This window comes from Heterocephalus glaber, unplaced genomic scaffold (assembly GCF_053883595.1).
Source record: "Heterocephalus glaber isolate CG9 unplaced genomic scaffold, H.glaber_assembly_v1.0 deba00001472, whole genome shotgun sequence".
Classification (NCBI taxonomy): Eukaryota; Metazoa; Chordata; class Mammalia; order Rodentia; family Bathyergidae; genus Heterocephalus; species Heterocephalus glaber.
This window is the reverse complement of record NW_028258315.1, coordinates 92647418-92666634: the sequence shown is the minus strand read 5'-3', so window position 1 is coordinate 92666634 and position 19217 is coordinate 92647418. Positions and strand designations below refer to the sequence as shown.

General features: G+C 40.0%; 1 protein-coding gene across 23 annotated transcripts in view; it reads right to left on the bottom strand.

Annotated features, from left to right (window-relative positions):
- Mettl6 (methyltransferase 6, tRNA N3-cytidine) overlaps positions 1-19217 on the bottom strand; it is a 67361-nt gene that overhangs the window by 40827 nt on the left and 7317 nt on the right. For 22 of the 23 annotated variants that reach the window (XR_015439193.1, XR_015439194.1, XR_015439185.1 and 19 more), the window contains 2 exons: positions 4402-4543; positions 3396-3565 (listed from right to left, as the gene is read on the bottom strand). Coding sequence is in view for 11 of the 23 variants with exons in the window: in XM_087181574.1 (XP_087037700.1) it covers positions 3396-3565; positions 4402-4543 (312 nt within the window). In the remaining 12 variants the exon portion in view is untranslated. Of the gene's footprint in view, positions 1-3213; positions 3566-4401; positions 4544-19217 lie in introns of those variants that run through there. The other variant, XM_021244145.2, reaches the window with a different exon arrangement.

The following is a 19217-nucleotide window of genomic DNA, read 5'->3' as shown; positions in this document are numbered from 1 at the left end:
ATGAACTAACACTGGTCGCTGTGGTATTATTAAGCAGTACTTACTACCTTTTTTTTTTTTTTTTTGGTACTGGGAATCGAACTCAGGGCCTTGCGCTCGTAAGGCAGGTGGTGGAACCACTGAGCTAAATCCCTGGCCCACTACCTTTCTGATGGCTGTTTCACCCGTATGGAGACAAAGCTGTAATGGTTGACTTCATGGTCTGTATGATTTCACAAATGCTAAACTCTGATTAGAGTTGTGATACTAATGACGGCCTCACAGTCTTGGTCCCTGGGGACCCAAACTGTGGGAGAACCTGCTCCCTGATGTCTTAATTTGGCTGGCACAATGGCAGTGTACCCAGGAGAACAGATACAGCACACTGAGGTAGTGGAACTGGGGACATGTTTTCATTATACTTCACCTTTTTTGTGAACTCAGGACCTTGTGCCTGCAAGGCAGGCATGGTCCCACTGAGCTAAATCCCTGGCCCTTATACTTAACCTTTCTAAGATAATTTGAGTTTCTTTTACCAACTTATTGGGTCACAGCTAAAACATTTGTGAACTAGGTCACCCCATTCAGTTAACAAGAAGTGTATCTTCCAGCCAGTATACGTGGGGGGTGGGGTGGTAGTGGTGTCACTTTGCTCTTGTTGGACATGGGCATGCCATTAAACCAGTGTGAGATATCCTAACTGAAAACACCTGAAGCCTGGCTTTTTTACTGGGTCAGAATTTGGGGCCATCATTGCTCCTGTTGGGAGAAACAACTCCAAGTTGTGTCTGGAGAAAACTACCGGCCTGCTTCACAGGTGTCCCCTCAGCCAATTACTGGCAAAAGGAGAGAGGCCCTTGTGTATGGCCAGAGTCGTCTGCCTGCTCTGCTTTCTGTGGTCACTCCCACTAGTCTCTTGGGCACATGGTCTGCCCTGGGTCAGCAACCCCCACTAGCTGCACCTCTCGGGGAGGATAACCTTGACCAAGAACATTACTGACGGAGGACTGCCAGAATCACCAACAGTCCATCGGTCTTTTGGGGACTCTACAACCCATCTGGTGCATCTCCTTTCAAACCTCTCTGCCAGCACAAGTACTTGGCTAGTTCTTTGGGGTAATACTGTATCTACATTAAGAAAAATCACCAGGAACAATTCTTTGATACTTGTATTTATTATGAGGTGAAACTGTTGCAAGTGCTCGCTATAAGAATGGAGGGAAAGATTCCTCAGATCTCAGAGCAGCTGGCTCAGGTTTACCTTGAGTCTGGACCTGTCTCCCTCTTTACACTGACTCTAGGGGGTCAGGTTTTTAATTTATCTTAACTATGTAAGACCTCCTATAATGCCATTAGTGTGCTAACAATTAGTGTGTTCAACTTATTTTTTCCTTTACTCCAATGTTTTTACTTAAAATTTTGTTGAAATTTTCCTACTTTGTAAGTTGTCCTTTGTTTATCTGTGGGAACGTGAATGGTTACCGGTGGGGAGACAGCGACTGGAAGGCCAATGGGAGGGTTCTGGAGTATCAATCATTTCTTTAGATGGACATGGGGGCTTCTAGAGTACTGATCATTCATTTCTTCAGCTGGACTCATGTTAAAGAAATGTGTCCACTCTGTATTCACTGAGCTGAGCATTTGATTTGTGCACCTTTCTACATGCACATCAAACTTCAATAAAATGGCACAGAGAATGAGGACCTATGCATATGAGTTTACTACGTGTGATACATTCATTACATGTATTTTCTTTAATCCTCAGAAGACTTAGGTGAATAGTTGTCCACATTTCATAAATGAGGAATCTCATCTGAGGTTAAACAGGGTAAAGAATGAAACCAGATGACTTCTTTACCCACTCTATTATGTTACACTGCTCTTTATTCGGTCCTCATCAGGCTCAGCCACTAAATTTAAGAGACAGGGGTCAGACCTGGTGGAGAAACAGGGGAAAGGACTTCGTGGAGGGGGTGTTGGGGCTACAGCTGGTGTGGGCTTCCTTTGGTGGAGAAGGATTAGAGGGAAGAGCCCTGGACCGAGAGCAACCTGGGATTCCCTTGCTCTCTATCCAACTCTCCAGGGCAGGGCTTGTCCCTCCCCCGGTGAGACCACCCATAGGCCCACCTTATTTACAACTTAATTAAAAAAAAAACATTGCAAAAGATAAAGTCTACTATTCCTTATCAGTTATGTTCTCACCTAGAATATCCATCTTCTAGCCTTCTGAACAAGGGGAGAGAATATACAAAGACCAGCTAGCAAGGGACAGGGGTTTCTCTTGCTCCCCTCAGGAAGTAAACACATTGTCAGGTCACCCAGCAAGAATGCTGACTGGGTTCAGCAGCCTGTCCCCCACCCACTTGAGAGAGGGCCCTGAGGGTGTGTTCTGATTGTCTAGAACCATGGTAACTATTATCCAGTCCCTTTCCCACCAAGACCTCCTCTCCAGATGTGGCTGGGGTTTTAAAGGCCCAAGTTTGCTGCAGGTGCAGTAGAGTCACGTACTCAAGACCATGTTCTCATAAACTGCTTTCTAGGAAAGGGATACAAACTCAGGATCAATTTTTGTGTGCAGACCAAAAGAACTCAAGATTTCATTTCGTACTGTAAAAGTCATTACACAGCAGTGCTGGGGAGACAGGTCAGCAGACCAGTTTCAGGGTTCCCTAATAGTCCACCACAATACCAGCTGTCTTGTTTTGGCCTCATCATTCCCTCAACCATTGTTTCCCCCTTTCCCATCAGGGAATCGGGCCAGTCCATTCTAAAGCCCATTCACAGCTCTAAAATTCTAACATGAACTGCCTAGCAGCTATATTCCTGGAGAAATGACACTGGACAGAGGTAGGCGATAGGGATAGGCAGTGGCCTTCTCCCTCTCCCAGAGCAAACAGTTCAACCAGGAACTGGCCCAATTATAGAGGGCATCAAGAATCAGCCAGAGATGCAGCACAAGTGGCATTTGTGGAATACTGGTTTTAAAGAGGTACATAAATGAATGAGAGCAAAGAAAAACGTACTAGAGACATTAGGAGAAGAGAACAATCCTTTAAGCTAAAAAATGTATGTGGGTGTTATTTTAGTATATTCAGCCTCATTTTTCTACAGGGCTGTCTGCTGAGCTACCTGGAGGAACACTTAAGAGTTGCATCAGTAATGATAAGAACCTCTTTAAGCGTTACAGCATTCTTGGGCTTTCCTTGATGGAATTTCACAGTCAGACAACATGGCTAAACTATGTTCACCATGAAACTTTCTTTAATTTCAGGCTTCCCAGTTTTATTTGCATTTATATAATATAGATGTATAGACTCCTTTTTAATATAAAACTATCTTTGCTCATTTAAAAGTTAAAACAAACCAAAAAAGAGTGATTCTTAAACTGCTCTTCAAGGGAAGGCATAATCACCAACCTGGTGATACAAGGTCGCAGGGCTGAGGTCCCGTGGAGGTTTTCGAAATTTACTTTGGAGGAAAACTCTTGGCACACATAGGCCTTCTTTTTTATTCACTGTCTCTCGGAACACATACTCGTTTACCACTTCTTCATAACCTGTTCCCACGAAAAGCTGAGCCAGGAATTCTGTAAGACAAGCAGGTTGACAATGCTCAAAGACTTGGTACTATTACATTCTCTCTGCAGTGGTGAGGAGGAGGGGTGAAGGGCTCCAGAGGACTTTTATGTTGTAATGAAAACACTATGCAGACATTAGATTATCTGTCTTCTCTATTATTTATGACTGGCTTGATCAGATTTTATCAAACAGAAATATAAAATCTTTTCAATTTTCACCTAACATTTTTAGGATTTTGTGTTTTTAATGATAATCATTCATTTTTAATTTTCAGTATCTAAAACAGTATTTCAAGACATACAAATATCTGTAAAAACAGCAAGAAGGTAATAATGGTCTAGATTACTAGGTAGACTTAAAACTAATATTCAAAACACTGGAAAAACTAAAATACAGCGTTTTCTTATCCAAAATGTCTTTTTAAATATCCCTCTATAGTAAAGTTGTATATTTAAATATTCAGTCCCTTTTATTGAAAAAGGCTTCTTACCTCCATAAGCTGGGAAAGTAATCTCAACAGATTACACTGTCTTGTTTACTTCCGAGAAACAGTGAAATTTGATTTCCCTCCCGCCTTTTCCATCACAAGTCTCACAGGGCGTCAGGGTGGTATGTTAACCTCGAGTTCCCTAAGTAGGCACTGCCACCAGAGACAGCTGCGTGCTCCCCATAGCAGGGGCTGGGTCAGTGGTTCGTGTGTGGCAGCCCAAGTCCCGGGATCTTGTGCCTGTGCAGTAAGCACAGCTGCAAGCCCTCCAGCCCTCCCCAACCAGCTGCACAGTAATAATCCAATCAAGCAAACAGAAGTAAATAAAACATTTTAATGACAGATTCTATTCCTTACCCTCAGTAAAAAAATACGATCTGGTTCCATCTTGTCTAACATAAAAGTTTTCTCCAAGTTTGCTGCTGGCTTTAAACCTAAGCATGGTGTGATCATACAGCCCATAGTCACGGAACAAGACACTTTTCCCTGGTTTTAATACCTACAAAACAAAAGTAGCCTGCATGTAACTTTGTGGAACCCCATCAAATAAACTGCAATCTGTGTTAGGAATTACAATAACTCACATTTGTGGCAATTATGATAGGGGCTAGGCTGAAATACCCGTAACATGAAGGAAAAGGGCCTGCTGGTGAAAGGGACATGAGACCTGACAGAGGGCCAAATGCCTCACTCCTGCAGACATTTTTTGAGCACCTTCCAGGGCATTCTAATGTCTAGGGCCACACAATTACAACGTAACAGATAATAAAACATCCCTATCCTCATTAAAGCAAATTCTCTCAACATTTTGTTAGCCACCTCCTAGGACTCAAACTATATCTCACTGTCCTTAAAAAAAAAAAAAAGGTTGTTTGGCCTCTTACTGTGATTCAGGCTGGTTTTCCTCATTCTAGGTCTCAGCTCTGGTTTCACTGGGCCACAGTAACATATCGCTCACCCGCTGTTCTAAAAACTGATACGTGCCTGGCTCTTGGCAGTTGCCATTTTCTCACTGGACTGCTGCCCAATTTTGAAAGGAAGGAGTGTGATTATTATCCTCGTGTGAGATGAGTCAAAAAGATTACGTGATACGCTCATGATCATACACCAGCTACCAAGGACTCACACATCAAACTAAGTGTGTGGACGGACACTTTTGCTAGCCCTGGGGAGAAGAGGGGAGGGATAGTTTCTGACCCTATGCCTCCAAGTTGTGCTGGGTTTCTTGAGATGAGTGGATCATTAGGCCAGAGTGCACCAGTTGAGGGAGGGACCAGTTCAGGACCAGGTGGTGAGTTCCACATGAAAGTCTTTTATAGGGGCCAGGGATTTACCTCAGTGGTTTCACCACCTGCTGTGCAAGTGCAAGGACCCGAGTTCGATCCCTGGGACCAAAAAAAAAAAAAGTAAAAAAAGAAAGTCTTTTAGGGATTAGTATCAGAGAGTAGGTGCCTCAAAAATCAGAAGGCAAGACTAGGAGGGCGTGGTTACACCTGCCTTACAAAGGAAATAGCCATATGGTTTTCAGAATGCTAAATGGGACATACAGTGACACTTGCTTTTTATATGAAAATTCTTTCAAATGGTGTAACACTACCAAATGAGAGGGAACTTCAAAGAGGGTGTTGATTTTATTAAATCTTATTCTCCCATCCAAGTACTAACCAGGCCCGACCCTGCTTAGCTTCCAAGATCAGAGGAGATCAGGTGCATTCAGGGTGGTATGGCTGTAGACTATTAAATCTTACTCTCACCCACCAATTTTTCCAAACGTGGTTTGATGTACTTCTTCCTAACTAGAAAAGATTGTCCACAATGCTTCTCAGTGGTAGATTTTCTTACTCAGTGGACTCTTATCAGTACTAGCACACCTTTTACATGTTGTCAGTAAAGAAGGAGCCTCTTAGATAAAAGTATTCTTACCTTGGAAGAAAGGCTAAGTTTTCAAATGTTAATAATTAAGAAGGGAAAATTCTGAAAAACTTAGTTCACATGGGACTTATTCATTTCAGAAGGAAGGAAAGGCTGCATGGGACAGAGGAAAGAACACTCACTCAGGACTCCAGAAATCATGATTCAAACCTCACTTCTTCCCATTAACTAGCTGAATGCTACGCAAGGAATTTCATTCCTCAGAATGTTTTATCTGTAAAATAATAATTATGATACTGATGCCTCCTTTGACCCTGACACTGCATAGGTAACCAGCATTTCCCAGTAACATGTTCTTTCATTCAACAACGTCAAGTGGGTATGTTAGGTATTGTTATACCCACTCACAGTAAACATGACTTACTTGCCTGACATCTCCAAGGCAAGTCAGTGACATAAAGAACAACAAAATTCAGGTCTTCTGATGACAAATTTGGTGTACTTTCCTATTCTATTAAAAAAAATATGACAGAAGCCAGGAATGGTGGCACATGCCTGTTAATCCAAGCTATTTGGAAGGCTGAGACAGGAGGATCACAAGTTCTAGGCCAGCATGGGCAACTTAGCAAAATTTAAAAAGGGCTGAGGATGTAGTTCAGTGGTAGAGTGTCCCTGAGGTTCACCCTCAGTACTATAAAAAAATTAAAAAAAAAAAGAGAGAGAGAGAAAAAAACCAAAAACAAAAAATGGGAACCTTTTTTTTTTGGTACTGGGGATCGAACTTGGGACCTTGTGCTTGCGAGGCAGGCGGCAGTACCACTGAGCTAAATCCCCAGCCCCTTTTTTTGGTTTTTTTGAGATAGGGTCTTGCTGTGTAGCTCAGGCTAGCCTTGAACTCACTATGTAGCTCAGGCTGACCTTAAACTTGCAGCAATTTTCCTGTCTCAGCCCCTGAATGCTGGGATTACCAAAGACATGTGCTACCATGTCTGGCTTGGAAATTTAATTTTAAGGCTTAATAACTTAGAGTAAGAAGATGTATATAATGGCAGCTTATTACTGGGACTATTCATGTCAGGCTTCAGAGTTGTCCACAGGGTGTTTGTCTCATAATTGGAAGCTGAGAACTGCTTTTCCCTCTAGTAATTTCCTGATTAAGCACAGGATTTCAAATTAATAAACCAGCCATTGTGATAGTAGAGAAGGTAAAGCAGACTGCTGCTGAAGACTCATTCCAGATCAGCTAAAAGATACTCTTCCACTGGAGAGTAAAAATAGGAAGGATACTGAAATGCTATGTGTTACTAAAAAGTGTGACTTGGGACAGCTCAAGTAAATTTTTTTCTTTCTTAATATGTTTCCTACCTACTGAAACATATATAACATACTACATGTTTCCACAACATGACGTTCAGGAACAGGTGAAAATGATCTATGAGAACAGATCTAAACAGTGGTTACCTGGGGTGTCTGGGTTGGGAGGAAGGAAACTCTGGAAAGCCTAGAATCTAGAAGCATTCTGTATCTAGGTCTGTGGTGGTGAAGCTATGGCATGCATGCTGCAGTGAGCATGTATATCCTTCTCTGTGATGATGTCACCAATTGCAGGAGTTTACTAAACCTCAGTATTCAGGTTTAATTGCAGTGCTGGCACTTTGCAATAAATTGATGAGTTTTGGGTTGCAGTTTGGGCACTTGGTCTCTAAAAAGGTTCGCCATCACTGATCTAGCTGATGTTTACATGTGTACACACATCTAAAAAACCATCTACATTGACTACAGTTGTACCTTGGTTCACGAACTTAACTTTTTCCATGAACCTGGCTGCAAATCCAATTGGATGAGAACCAAATCAAATTTCCCCATAAGGTCAACATTGACCCTAACCATTGAATTTGACTCGATTCTCATTCAATTCAGTTTGCAACCAGAACTGTGGAAAGAATTAAGTTCATGAACTGAGGTACCACTGTACTTAGAATGGCGGTACTTAGCACATAATATTAAATCTCAAAAAACTCCACAGAAATATAGGTACTATACATAAACTGTGAATTATATATTGAATCTGCTGCCCATTTTCAGAACTAGAATCACAGTGCTGCATCTGTCTATGTGCTTCTCCCTTGCCCTGGCCTACAACAGAAATTCCTAATCTAGAGTACAAGGCCCAAAAGGTCTAAGATTAGAGCTTGGGGGGGCTTATCAATTTACGTAGAAAACAGTTACACCTTTATTTTCACTGCTTCTAGTGGAAACAAGATTCTTTAATTACAAATGTAGGCAACTACAATTTTTACACTAAAGAAAATCAGATATTCTCACATCAGCGTTACAGTTCTTGCACATACTTTAATCTCATTTACTTCAAAATTGCAGCAATTTGATCTACCACTAGAGATCTTGCTAATGTTAAAAAACATATTTATCATATTAAAATCTCATTTTATAACAAATGTGTAAATATATTTAAATATGGTTTTCATTTACAATCTATTTATTCTAGACAATTAACCTTCTGATGAGTTCCTTTCTAATTTTATTTTAGATAGGTTTTTGCTAAATTTGTCTAGGCTGGGCTTGAATTTAAAAACTCAAGTGTTGAGATTACAGGCATGTGTCACTCAACCTAGCCAGATGACTTTAAAATTTGGTACCAGGGGCCTGGGGATTTAGCTCAGTGGTTCCAGTGCCTGCCTCGCAAGCGGAAAGACCTGAGTTCGAGCCCCTGTACTGAAAAAAAAAAAAAATTTGGTACTGGGGATCGAACTCGGAACCTTGTGCTTGCAAGGAAGGCGGCAGCACCACTGATTAGCTAGACTTCCTGTTGCTAATCCAATAGTGTCTCATTATGATTTCACTGTTTCACATTTCATGGGTTACTGAGGCTACCGTTTCATGTTAACTCACCATTTGTGATCCTGCCTGTAAAATGATTATGCCCACTTGCTCATTTCTATAACTTGTCTCCCTTATTGATAAGCAGGAAATTTCTTATACAGTCTAGATCTTAATCTTTTGCTCATTGTGCAGATTGTAAATTATATTTCTGACTTGTCTTTTTAGTTATTCACGTTACATTTTTTTTTCAAAAACAAACTCCTAATTGTTTTATAATACTTTTTATGCTTAAAATGTTTGGGGTCTTCTTTGAGTTGATTTTCCCCAACCTAAGGTCATATTCTCTTCTGAGTTTTAAGCTTTTGTCTTTGTCATGCAAATCTTTATTCATCTGAGAATGATTTTTGTATAAGCTGTGAAGTGGGAATCAAATTTTGCTTTTTGCCACTGAATGAACGAAACGGCATTTATTGAGGAGTGTTTCCCCTTCTAGTGATCTTAATGCCACCTCTACAGTGTATCAGATTTCTGTATATTACAAATATGGATACATTTGTAAGCTCTTCTACTTCTTATGTCTATCCCTCTGGCATCACCATTCTGTCCCTTTTTGCTTTATGGGTTTATTATAATTACATCCTATCTGACAAAAATCATGGTCCTGTGGTCTCTGGCAATGGGACACTCACACCAGCATATTTTATTTTTTGGTATGATGAGTGAATGAATGACGGACAAATTACCATCAAAATAAGTCATGGCAATATGAGCACAGAAGGTATATTTTACATGGTAGAAAAATACCTAAAGTTCTATGTACATTATCAAAATAACTCAATAGCAAAGAAGAATGTGGAAGCTTATAAACTTGATCTAATCTGTAATTATGATGGAACATATGCAGATATCAAGATAGCACCTGTTAATCAGCAAGTTGTTTAAAAAGAGTTGAACTTTTTCTAAAAACACATGTACAGAAATTTTAGGTGAAAAACGTAAAATCATTTAAAAATGCTGTTTAATGTTACAAATGAAAGATACACACACACAGAGCCAGAACTCACCATAGAGGATAGTGGGAAAATCCCAACAATTAACAAAAATTCATTTTTTAATGCCCCATCAACCCCAACTACTAAAAAAGTACATAAATATTAAAGCTACTGACATATTAAAAATATATTTCAATTCATCTATGGCTCTAACGGTGCAAAATAAAGGGGAAAATATTATCTAATTTGATTTAAAGACATGATCTATTAAACTGATATTACTAAGGTTATATGAAATATAGAATTGTTACCTCAACATTTCCAAGTATTTTCAAAAGTGAACATTAAAAATACTGTACATAACTCAGAGATATAATTAAGAATAAGCTACTAATTAAAACACTACATTTTTACTTCAGGACATCTCTTTCAGGTAGTGTATTTTCTGGATCATTCTACAAAGAGTAAATCCTGGGCTGGGGATTTAGCTCAGTGGTTCAGGTGCCTGCCTCGCAAGCACAAGATCCTGAGTTTGATCCCCGGGACCGAAAAAAAAAAAAAAAAAAGAGTAAATCCCCATCAAGTTCTTTGTATTACTTTTATAGGTATGCATTACATGAAAAATTTTCATAGAATTTTGAAATGTGGGTCACAATTGAAAACTTTTTTTGTATTTTTCACACCCACAAAGATTTGACCCAATATGCTTTTTTGTTTTTGGTACTGGGGATTGAACTTGGGACCCTGAGCTTGCGAGCGGGCAGCGGAACCACTGAGCTAAATCCTTGGCTTTTTTTTTTTTTGAGACAGGGTCTCACTATGCAGTTCACACTGGCCTTGAACTACGTTGCCCAGGCTAGCCTTGAACTCAGAGTGATCCTCCTGCCTCAGACTCCCAAGTACTAAGATTACAGGAATGTGCCACCACGTTCGGCTTATGCATTCTTAAATATAGGCCAACTGAAGACTTTTGTAGGCTGGGGATAGTGGCACACACCTGTCATATGTGCAAGAAAGGTCATGTGATAATGAAGGCTTCCCACATTCTGTGCTTATAGCTACACTCCAGTGTGTATTTTCATGTTTTCTGAGTTTACAATGATCACAGGTTTTTCCACATTGCTTATATACATAGGGTTTCTCTCCAGTGTGAGTCTTTCATGTTTTCTGAGATTACATTGGTCTCAGAAGGCTTTTCCACACTGCATACATACATAGGGTTTCTCTCCAGTGAGTTTTCATGAATATGAAAGTAGCTAGAAGTGAAGGCTTTCCCACAGTGCTTACATACATAGGGTTTCTTCCCACTGTGAATTCTTAAATGTCTATGAAGTGTACTGCTATCTGTGAAGGATTTCCCACACTGCTGACATATACAAGGTTTCTGCACACTATGAGTTCTTTCAAGTCTGTAAATGTATGTTATCAATAAAGGGCTTCCCACATTGCTTACACACATAGGCTTCTCTGCAGGGTGAATTCTTTCATGTGCTTGAAGATAACTGCATCTACAGAATGCTTCCCACATTGCTTACATAAGAAGGGTTTCTCTCCACTGTCTTCTCATGTCTCTGGAAGTTGCTGGATTGGTTGAATGCTTTCCCGTATTGCTTACATTCATAGGGTCTCTCCCCACTGTGCATTCTTTCATGTATCTGAATGTAACTGAAAGAACTAAAGGCTTTCCCACATTGCTTACATTCATAGGGCTTCTTTCTAATGTGAGTCCTTATATTATAAAAGCACTGGGAATAACTGTAGGTTTTCCCATGTTCCTTATATTTATATAGCTTCTCTCCAAACTTCTGAGGGCCACAAGGTTCAAGTTTTGTGTGAGCTGTGATGGACACATTTAGTGATGAATGACCAATCAAATTTTTCTACACACACAGTTTTCACCTGGTTTTAAACCAGGTGGTTTTGTGTTCACATTAGGATCTGGAGTCCAGGTAAACATTTCTCCACATCATGCTGCGGATTTAGCTCAACGGCACCGCGCCTGCCTTGCAAGCCAAGGTCCTGAGTTCGATCCCTGGTACCAGTAAAAAAAAAAAAGATTTCTCCACATTGCCTCCATTGGCAGCATCTCTCTACCTCTTGACTTCTTAGATTTCTCCTAGAATTTTTGCACTCATCTTCAATTTTCCAGCTCTCCCATTTTCTTCCTACTGCAGCCAGCTTCCTAAAGGTTTCTCACATCACATCCCTGCAGTTTCTTTTGGGAAGAATCCAGCAAAACCCACTCCTCCATGGTGAAGTTCATGGCCACATCCTCAAAGGTCACTGCCTCCATTTCCTGGCTTTGGGTTCTCCCAGAGGTTCTTCTACAGAGCCCACAACACAAGTCATACAGCAAGTCTAATTGGGCTACGGTGTCTGTCAGCAACAAACTGGGAGTTCCTGATGATGGCACTCCCATTCTGTCTTCATTATTGCAGCTGTCATAAGCTTTTGTATCTGCTAAGGAATAAACCTCCCACTTTACTCTTCAGGAGTGTTTTGGCTATTCTTGGGCCTTTGTTCTTTCATGTAAGTTTTCAATCAGCTCGCCAATTTCCTTAAAAATAAAAAGATTCTCCCCAAATTTAAAAACAATCAAATTTTAAAAAAAAAAATCTACTGGAATACAAAACATGTCCATGAACACAGTATTTCTTGCCATGTCAATTTTATTTAATAATCTTTGATAGGTACATGTATTTATTGTCGTAAATGTTGAGACTTAGTCTTAGTTTTCATTATTATATTACCATATATACTATATCCAATATATATTATATACAATATAGTATATACACAATATATACTATATTACAGAAAAGATCTTTTTAAAAAATTATATTTTCTTTATATTATTAATCTTATATGGAATAGCAGATTCAACCTGAGATCATAATTTGCTGGCCCCTGATGATGTAATAATGGAACATAGCAGTCAAAACAAATGAACTGATATATGTCATTTATGTATATATACCCCCTCCCCTGCAAAATAAGACCTAGATGGAAAATAGCGTTGAAAACCAGAGATTAAAAATGCCAGACCCAATCTGCCTATCCTTGCCTTACCTGCCATCACTATTCTCTTGCTCAGTGGCTACTTTAAAAATTTTTTTTTAAATTTTTGGTACTGGGGATTGAACTCGGGACCTTGTGCTTGCGAGGCAGGCGCCAGAACCACTAAGCTAAATCCCCGGTCTCAGTGGCTACTTTTAAGGCAGATAAGGCAAGAATAAGCTGATTGGGGCTGGCCTCTTTTCATCTCTAGTTTTCAAGGGTGATTTTTTTCCAGCTAGGTCTTATTTTCAGGGAAACACTATATAATTTTTATTTTTGCAGTGCTGGGGATTGAACCTAGATCTTCATGCATAGTAGGCAAGTGTTCTACCACAGAACTGTACTCCAACCCTTTTTAAAACTTTTTTTTGAGACAGGGCCTTGCTAAGTTGCCAAGGCTGGCTTTAAACTTCAGCCTTAGCCACCCCTCCCGTGGATGAATTACAGATGTGCGCCACCACACCTGCCTGCAATGTAATATCAAGTAAAAAAGTAGGATGTATTTGTATAGTAAAATATACATAACATAAAACTTAAAATGTTCAATTGTTTCATTAGTACATCTTTTTTCTTTTTTTGGTATCGGGGATCAAACTCAGGACCTGTGCTTGCAAGGCTGGCAAGGTGCCACTGAGCTAAAGCCCTGGCCCTATTAGTACATCTATCTTATACTTTTGTGATTCCTCCAACATTTTCTGATGAAGACAATTATACTGTCTGCAAGTACTGAGTTTTTTCTCATCCTCAAATTCTTTATTTAAATCTTACATTTTTGAGCTACCACTTCCAGTATAATGCTAAACAGAAGTATAGTTGGGTGTCCCATAATGACTTTTGGTCAGCAATGGCCTGCATATATTACAGTGGTCTTGTAAATTATACTGGAGTTGCTCACCTGTGATGTCATAGCTTTCATAACACCATAACACACTGTACTGTTTGTGGTGATGTTGATGTAAACAAATCTGTTGCACTCCCAGTTGTATAAAAGTACAGCACAATTATGAACAGTACATAACCCTTAATAATGACAAAAAATTACCATGGTACTGGTTTATATATTTACTACATTTATTAGTTTGCTTTGCATTACTATAATAAAATACCCAAGGCTAGAAAACTTTCAAAAAAGGTTTCTTTAGTTTACTGTTTTGTAGGTTTAAGGGCATGGCACCAGCATCAGCTCTGGTGAAGGCTTCATGGTGGCTAATAGGAGCCATGTGTGAGAAAGAGCTCACATAGCAAGACAAGAAAACAGAGCAAGATGATGGACTGGACTTTTAAGAACTCTTTCACAAGAATTAATCATGTAGTTTCAATAAGAAAAAATTTTTTTTTTTTGTACCAGGGATCAAACTTGGGACTTTGCACTTGCGAGGCAGGCACTGGAACCACTGAGCTAAAACCCTGGCCCAAGAAATTTCTTAATGTCTTTCAAGAGCAGCCTCCAATGACCTAAGGGCCTCTTACACCTGTCGTGGTGAACTTATGCAGATGTGCTGCAGCAGCCACACACAGCTCTTTCTGTGATGACGCCACAAGTTGTAAAAGTTGTGTTTTCTAAACTAAAACCTCAGTATTCAAGTTTAATTGTAATGTTGGCACTTTGCGATAAGTAAGTGGGTTTTGGGTTGTAGTTTGGCACGCAGTCTCTAGAAGGTTGGCCATCACTGTCCTATACTCTCAGTTATACTGCTTCTCACTCTGCTGCCCTGGGGGCCCAGCTTCCAACTCATAAACCCCTGGGGGAAAAATTCAAAGCATATCCAAACCATTGCATTATGGTCTGTATTTTCTTCTTACTGTAGAGTGTATGTATTCCTTCTGTTTATTAAAAAAAGTTGGGCTGGGGATTTAGCTCAGTGGTTTCTCCGCCTGCTGTGCAAGCACAAGGACCAGAGTTCGATCCCCAGTACCAAAAAAAAAAAAAAAAAGTTGACTATAACCACTATGCTGTGTTACACCAGCAGCAGCCTCACCTATCTTGTGTTCACTGTGTCTCTTGAACGCATCATTTTTCTCCTGTTCTTGTTTTGTTCATGACGACCAAGGAGCATTAGACTGTAACATACAGACTATATATGTGATAAGCTCTACTGTACATGGTAGGTTTGTGTACGGGTACTTCATGATGTTTGTACAATGACAAAATTACATTCTGTCAAGTGATATATGACCAATGATAGTGGGTACTCTCATCCCTATGAAGCCACAAAGTCCCAGATACTTATTTTACTCCATCCCTATCTGCACCTCTTCCCTAATATCTGAAACCCTACATCAGTGAAATCACTATGTATCCACTACCCTTTCTGACTGTTCCCTTCATTATCCTTATTCTCACAAAAAACTGTCTCCTGAGGATACTTCTCACTTCAACCTCTCAAGTCAGGCTGTGTTTTCTCCCATCATCCTGTACCACTGGGCCTAGTGATGGTACTGGTGTCCTTACTATTTTCTGTGTATTCACCTTTCTCCTCTCTGAGCTCCTTATCCCTGAATCTGTCATCAAATTTTATCACATAGGCCAGGCGTGGTGGCATGTGCCTATAATCCCAGCACTTGGGAGGCTGAGGCAGGAGGATTGCTGCAAGTTCAAGGCCAGCCTGAACTGCATAGAGACCCTGTCCCCAAAATAACCCAAAAAACAAAATATATCACCCACTATCCCTTACTGTTACTATCATTTATCAATTCTAGTGTCACTTCTCTCCATCTTTTTATAAAAATTTTTTTAAGAAACAATATATTTTATTTTCTTGACACCACAGCTGTGGCAAGTGATTTTATACCAAATTTAATGGAGGTTACACAGAACCTTTTACGCATGGGAGAAGGAGGAAAGGGAAGGAACCACCAAATTTAAAACAAAAACAAAATCCGGGATAGTTTTTAGCATCTGTTCCATTCCCACATTAATAAAATTCACTTGGTAATTTCTAATAAAAGGAGAACAGAAAACAAGGTGGGCAGGAAAGCGTACACTGGGGAAGAGGAACAGACCAGAAGGTATCCCCGGGACAGAGCCTTTCCTGCCAGGTCAGGATGCTCGGCATGGAAGGTGAGGCTTCATTTGAGTTATTTTCCCAAAAGATCACCATGTATTACAGCTGCCAAAGGATAGAGGAGAGGAAGCAAGCAGAGGGTTGCCAGTGGGGGACACAAGGGACTGAAACACTTAACCAAGGAGACAGGGAGCGTGGGGGTAAAATGAAAACGTGGTGGTGGGTTTGTATATTGGGAGAGACAGTGCTGAAGAGCACTTGAAATGAAAAGCAAATGTTCTAAGCTTCATTATTTTTAAAAAGAAAAATTCCCCCCCGCCCCCACTGAACTTAGTTCCTTTTTTTTTTTTTTGGTACTGGGGATCGAACTCTGGACCTTGCACTGGAGAGGCAGGCAGCGGAACCACTGAGCTAAATCCCTGGCCCCAGTTCTTTTTTGTGTGTGTGTGTTTTTCATTAATACTCTGCTCTGAGGTCATAGTTTGGGTTTTTCTATACACTGGCGTTGAAAGAAAATAGTACAAAGGTCTGAAGATGGATTCTCCACCTGAAGTAAACAGCTCAGCATTCCTATTTTCCTCTTGCCCCAAAAACTAAAGTCTCTGCTAAAATCCCTTTTACAATATAGTACAGTACTTTCTCCCCATCTTGTGAAGAATGTATCTTCTGGTTTACTGTCCTATTCTGAATGTTATTTCATTTTTAACTTCAATTTCACTATTTCCAAATATGTTGGTCTCTTAATAATTTGATCTTCTGTCTTCCAAAGATCTTGGGCTGGGGATTTAGCTCAGTGGTTCCGATGCCTGCCTCGCAAGCACAAGGACCCGAGTTTGACACCCAGTACCAAAAAAAAAAATCTTGTCCTCCACCCTACCTACACTCTATCTTACTTATCATGGTAAAGCCCTAAAACCTTCTCATGCTAAGAAATAGAACCCCTTTGTACTCTCCATCTCTTCCCAAAGTCAGACATATCATTCTCTGTCCTCCCTCCTCCATCTCTTCAGCTCCTCTAGTTCATCTTTAATAAACCTTTTCCCTCGCCTGGACCTCCAAATCAGGTGATCCTAATCTCTCTTCTCTGACTCCTTTTCTTCTCTTTATCCAGTTAAAAGTTCCATGCCTTTTTGTGGGTATGTGCTAGGTTCTCACTTCCTCAGACCTGAGAGGTAGAGAGTGGAAGTGAAAAGATAAAAGCTTTACAAAACTCACAAGCAAAGGGCCAAACCAGTGTGGCATGATCTAAATTTTTTAAAATACTGTTTTAAGGGAGAATAATTCCCTAAGAGGTCTCCAGCGTCTCAGTTTCTACCTTACTATTTTAAAACAGTAAAACCAGGGTTGAACTTTAATGTAAAGCTCTGAATGAACAGAAGCACTCTTGCCCAAAATCTACTTTTTTAGCTTGTTTTCTGAAAGTAGACTGACTGAAGCCCATGACTCCCTGAATGGTGGAGGCTTATCGACCTTGCAAATGATGCACGTCTGCACGTCAGTGCCCTTTGGAGAGCTGCATACCTAGTCAGTCACTTATCTTGTTCTCCAACTTGCTTGTGCCAGTACTTGAATTGTAATGATGCATTTTAATTAAAATAGTATATAACCGTGATGGTGAACCTATGGCATGCATGCCACAGCATGCATGCGGAGCCCACTCTATGATGGTCACAAGTTGTAGGAGTTGTTTTTTTAAAAAAAAACGAAAACCTCAGTATTCAGGTTTAATTGCAGCATTGGCATTTGACTCTCAAATATAGCCTTTAAAAAATTAGGGTTATATTAACACATTAAACAGTTACAAGACTTTACTGAAAGTCCTTGCAAGAGTACAACAGCATTACAGTAAGTAACTGGGAAAAAAATTAAAGGGAGATTCTCTATTTACTACAGAGCCTCATTTGAATACAATCAGAACTAGAAAATTTATTTTTCAATAGTCAGAAACCCACAAAATTTGTTAGTCTATGTAATTCAAAGGGCAAGTTGTTTCCATTATGATCAAAAGCTTGCTGGGCCGGGGATTTAGCTCAGTGGTTTCGCCGCCTGCTGTGCAAGTCCAAGGACCTGAGTTTGATCCCCGGTACCAAAAAAAACCCCAAAAAAACAAGCTTGCTTTCCCCATCTTCACCTAGTTCCCATGGTATTGGTTGCAGTTTGGGTACTCAATCTCTAAAAGGTTTGCCATCACTAGTGTATAATAATGAAATATGAACATGAATAGAAAGCACTTAAATTTTTAATAAAAAGTAAGTTGAGGCTGGGTGTGGTGGTATACTCCTATAATCTCAAGTTACAGTGGAGGCTGAGGCAGGAGCACTGAGGCTGGGCCCAGCAAGAGCCATCTTATCTCAAAAATAAAAAAAGGGCTGGTGGGGCCGGGGCTGGGGATGTAGTTCAGTGCAAAGTCCCTGGGTTCAATACCAGTGAAACAGATACACACACACACATACACGTAAGCTGAACATGATAAACAAGTGCTGAACAAATTCCTTTTATTTGTGAAACTCAAACAGGAAAGTCTATAAGAATTTAAAAGAATCTGCCCTCATATAACTTTCCAATTATTTTTAAGTTCTTGTTCCACTAGGCCCACACTGATAGGCAAGTGCTTTACCAGTGAGCTATACCTCCAGCTCCTTATGCTACCTTTAGAGAAGTTAAAACTTTACCACGTGTGGTTTATAATCAATAATCCTATACTCACTGAAAAGGCCTTAGCCCTACATCAAAAGTGTAATGAATAAATGAATACTTATATATTTTAAGGTACGAATGTACCATTTTTAATGATTTTTTGATTCAATTATTTTAAAATTAACCAAAATCATTTACATAGAGAGCTTCCACTGTAGGTTAGAAAACATCCCCATTTATGACCTCAGCTTCAGCCCTGTGAGACACTCCCATTTTACAGACAAGGAAACTGAGTCTCAGAGATGGATGGTGAGGTAGCTTGAAGGAATCATATGACTTAATGAGTGAAGCTCTGGTTTCTAACTTCCCAAATGCTACAGCAGCTTCCTGGTAGCCAGAGCACGTTGAGCTCTCCCCATTCTAGTAACAGTAATCATGGTAGTAGCAACACAATAATGGCTTTTAAAATTTTTTATTTTTAAATATTGCATGATCTCAATTCTATGGGGGGAAGAAAAAAAAAATACACACAGACAGAAAGAGAAAGAAAGAAAGAAATGGAGGGAGAGAGAGATTGACTGACTGAGACAGGGTCTTGTGATCTTGCCCAGTCTGGTCTTGAATCCCTGGACTAAAGTGATCATTCCACTTCAGCCTCCTGGGACTACAGGGCTATATCGCTACACCCAGGGATAACTGACTTGTGAAGAGCACTTACCATGTTCTAGACATTGTGGTAAGCACTTTCTACAGGTAAGGAAGCTGAGGC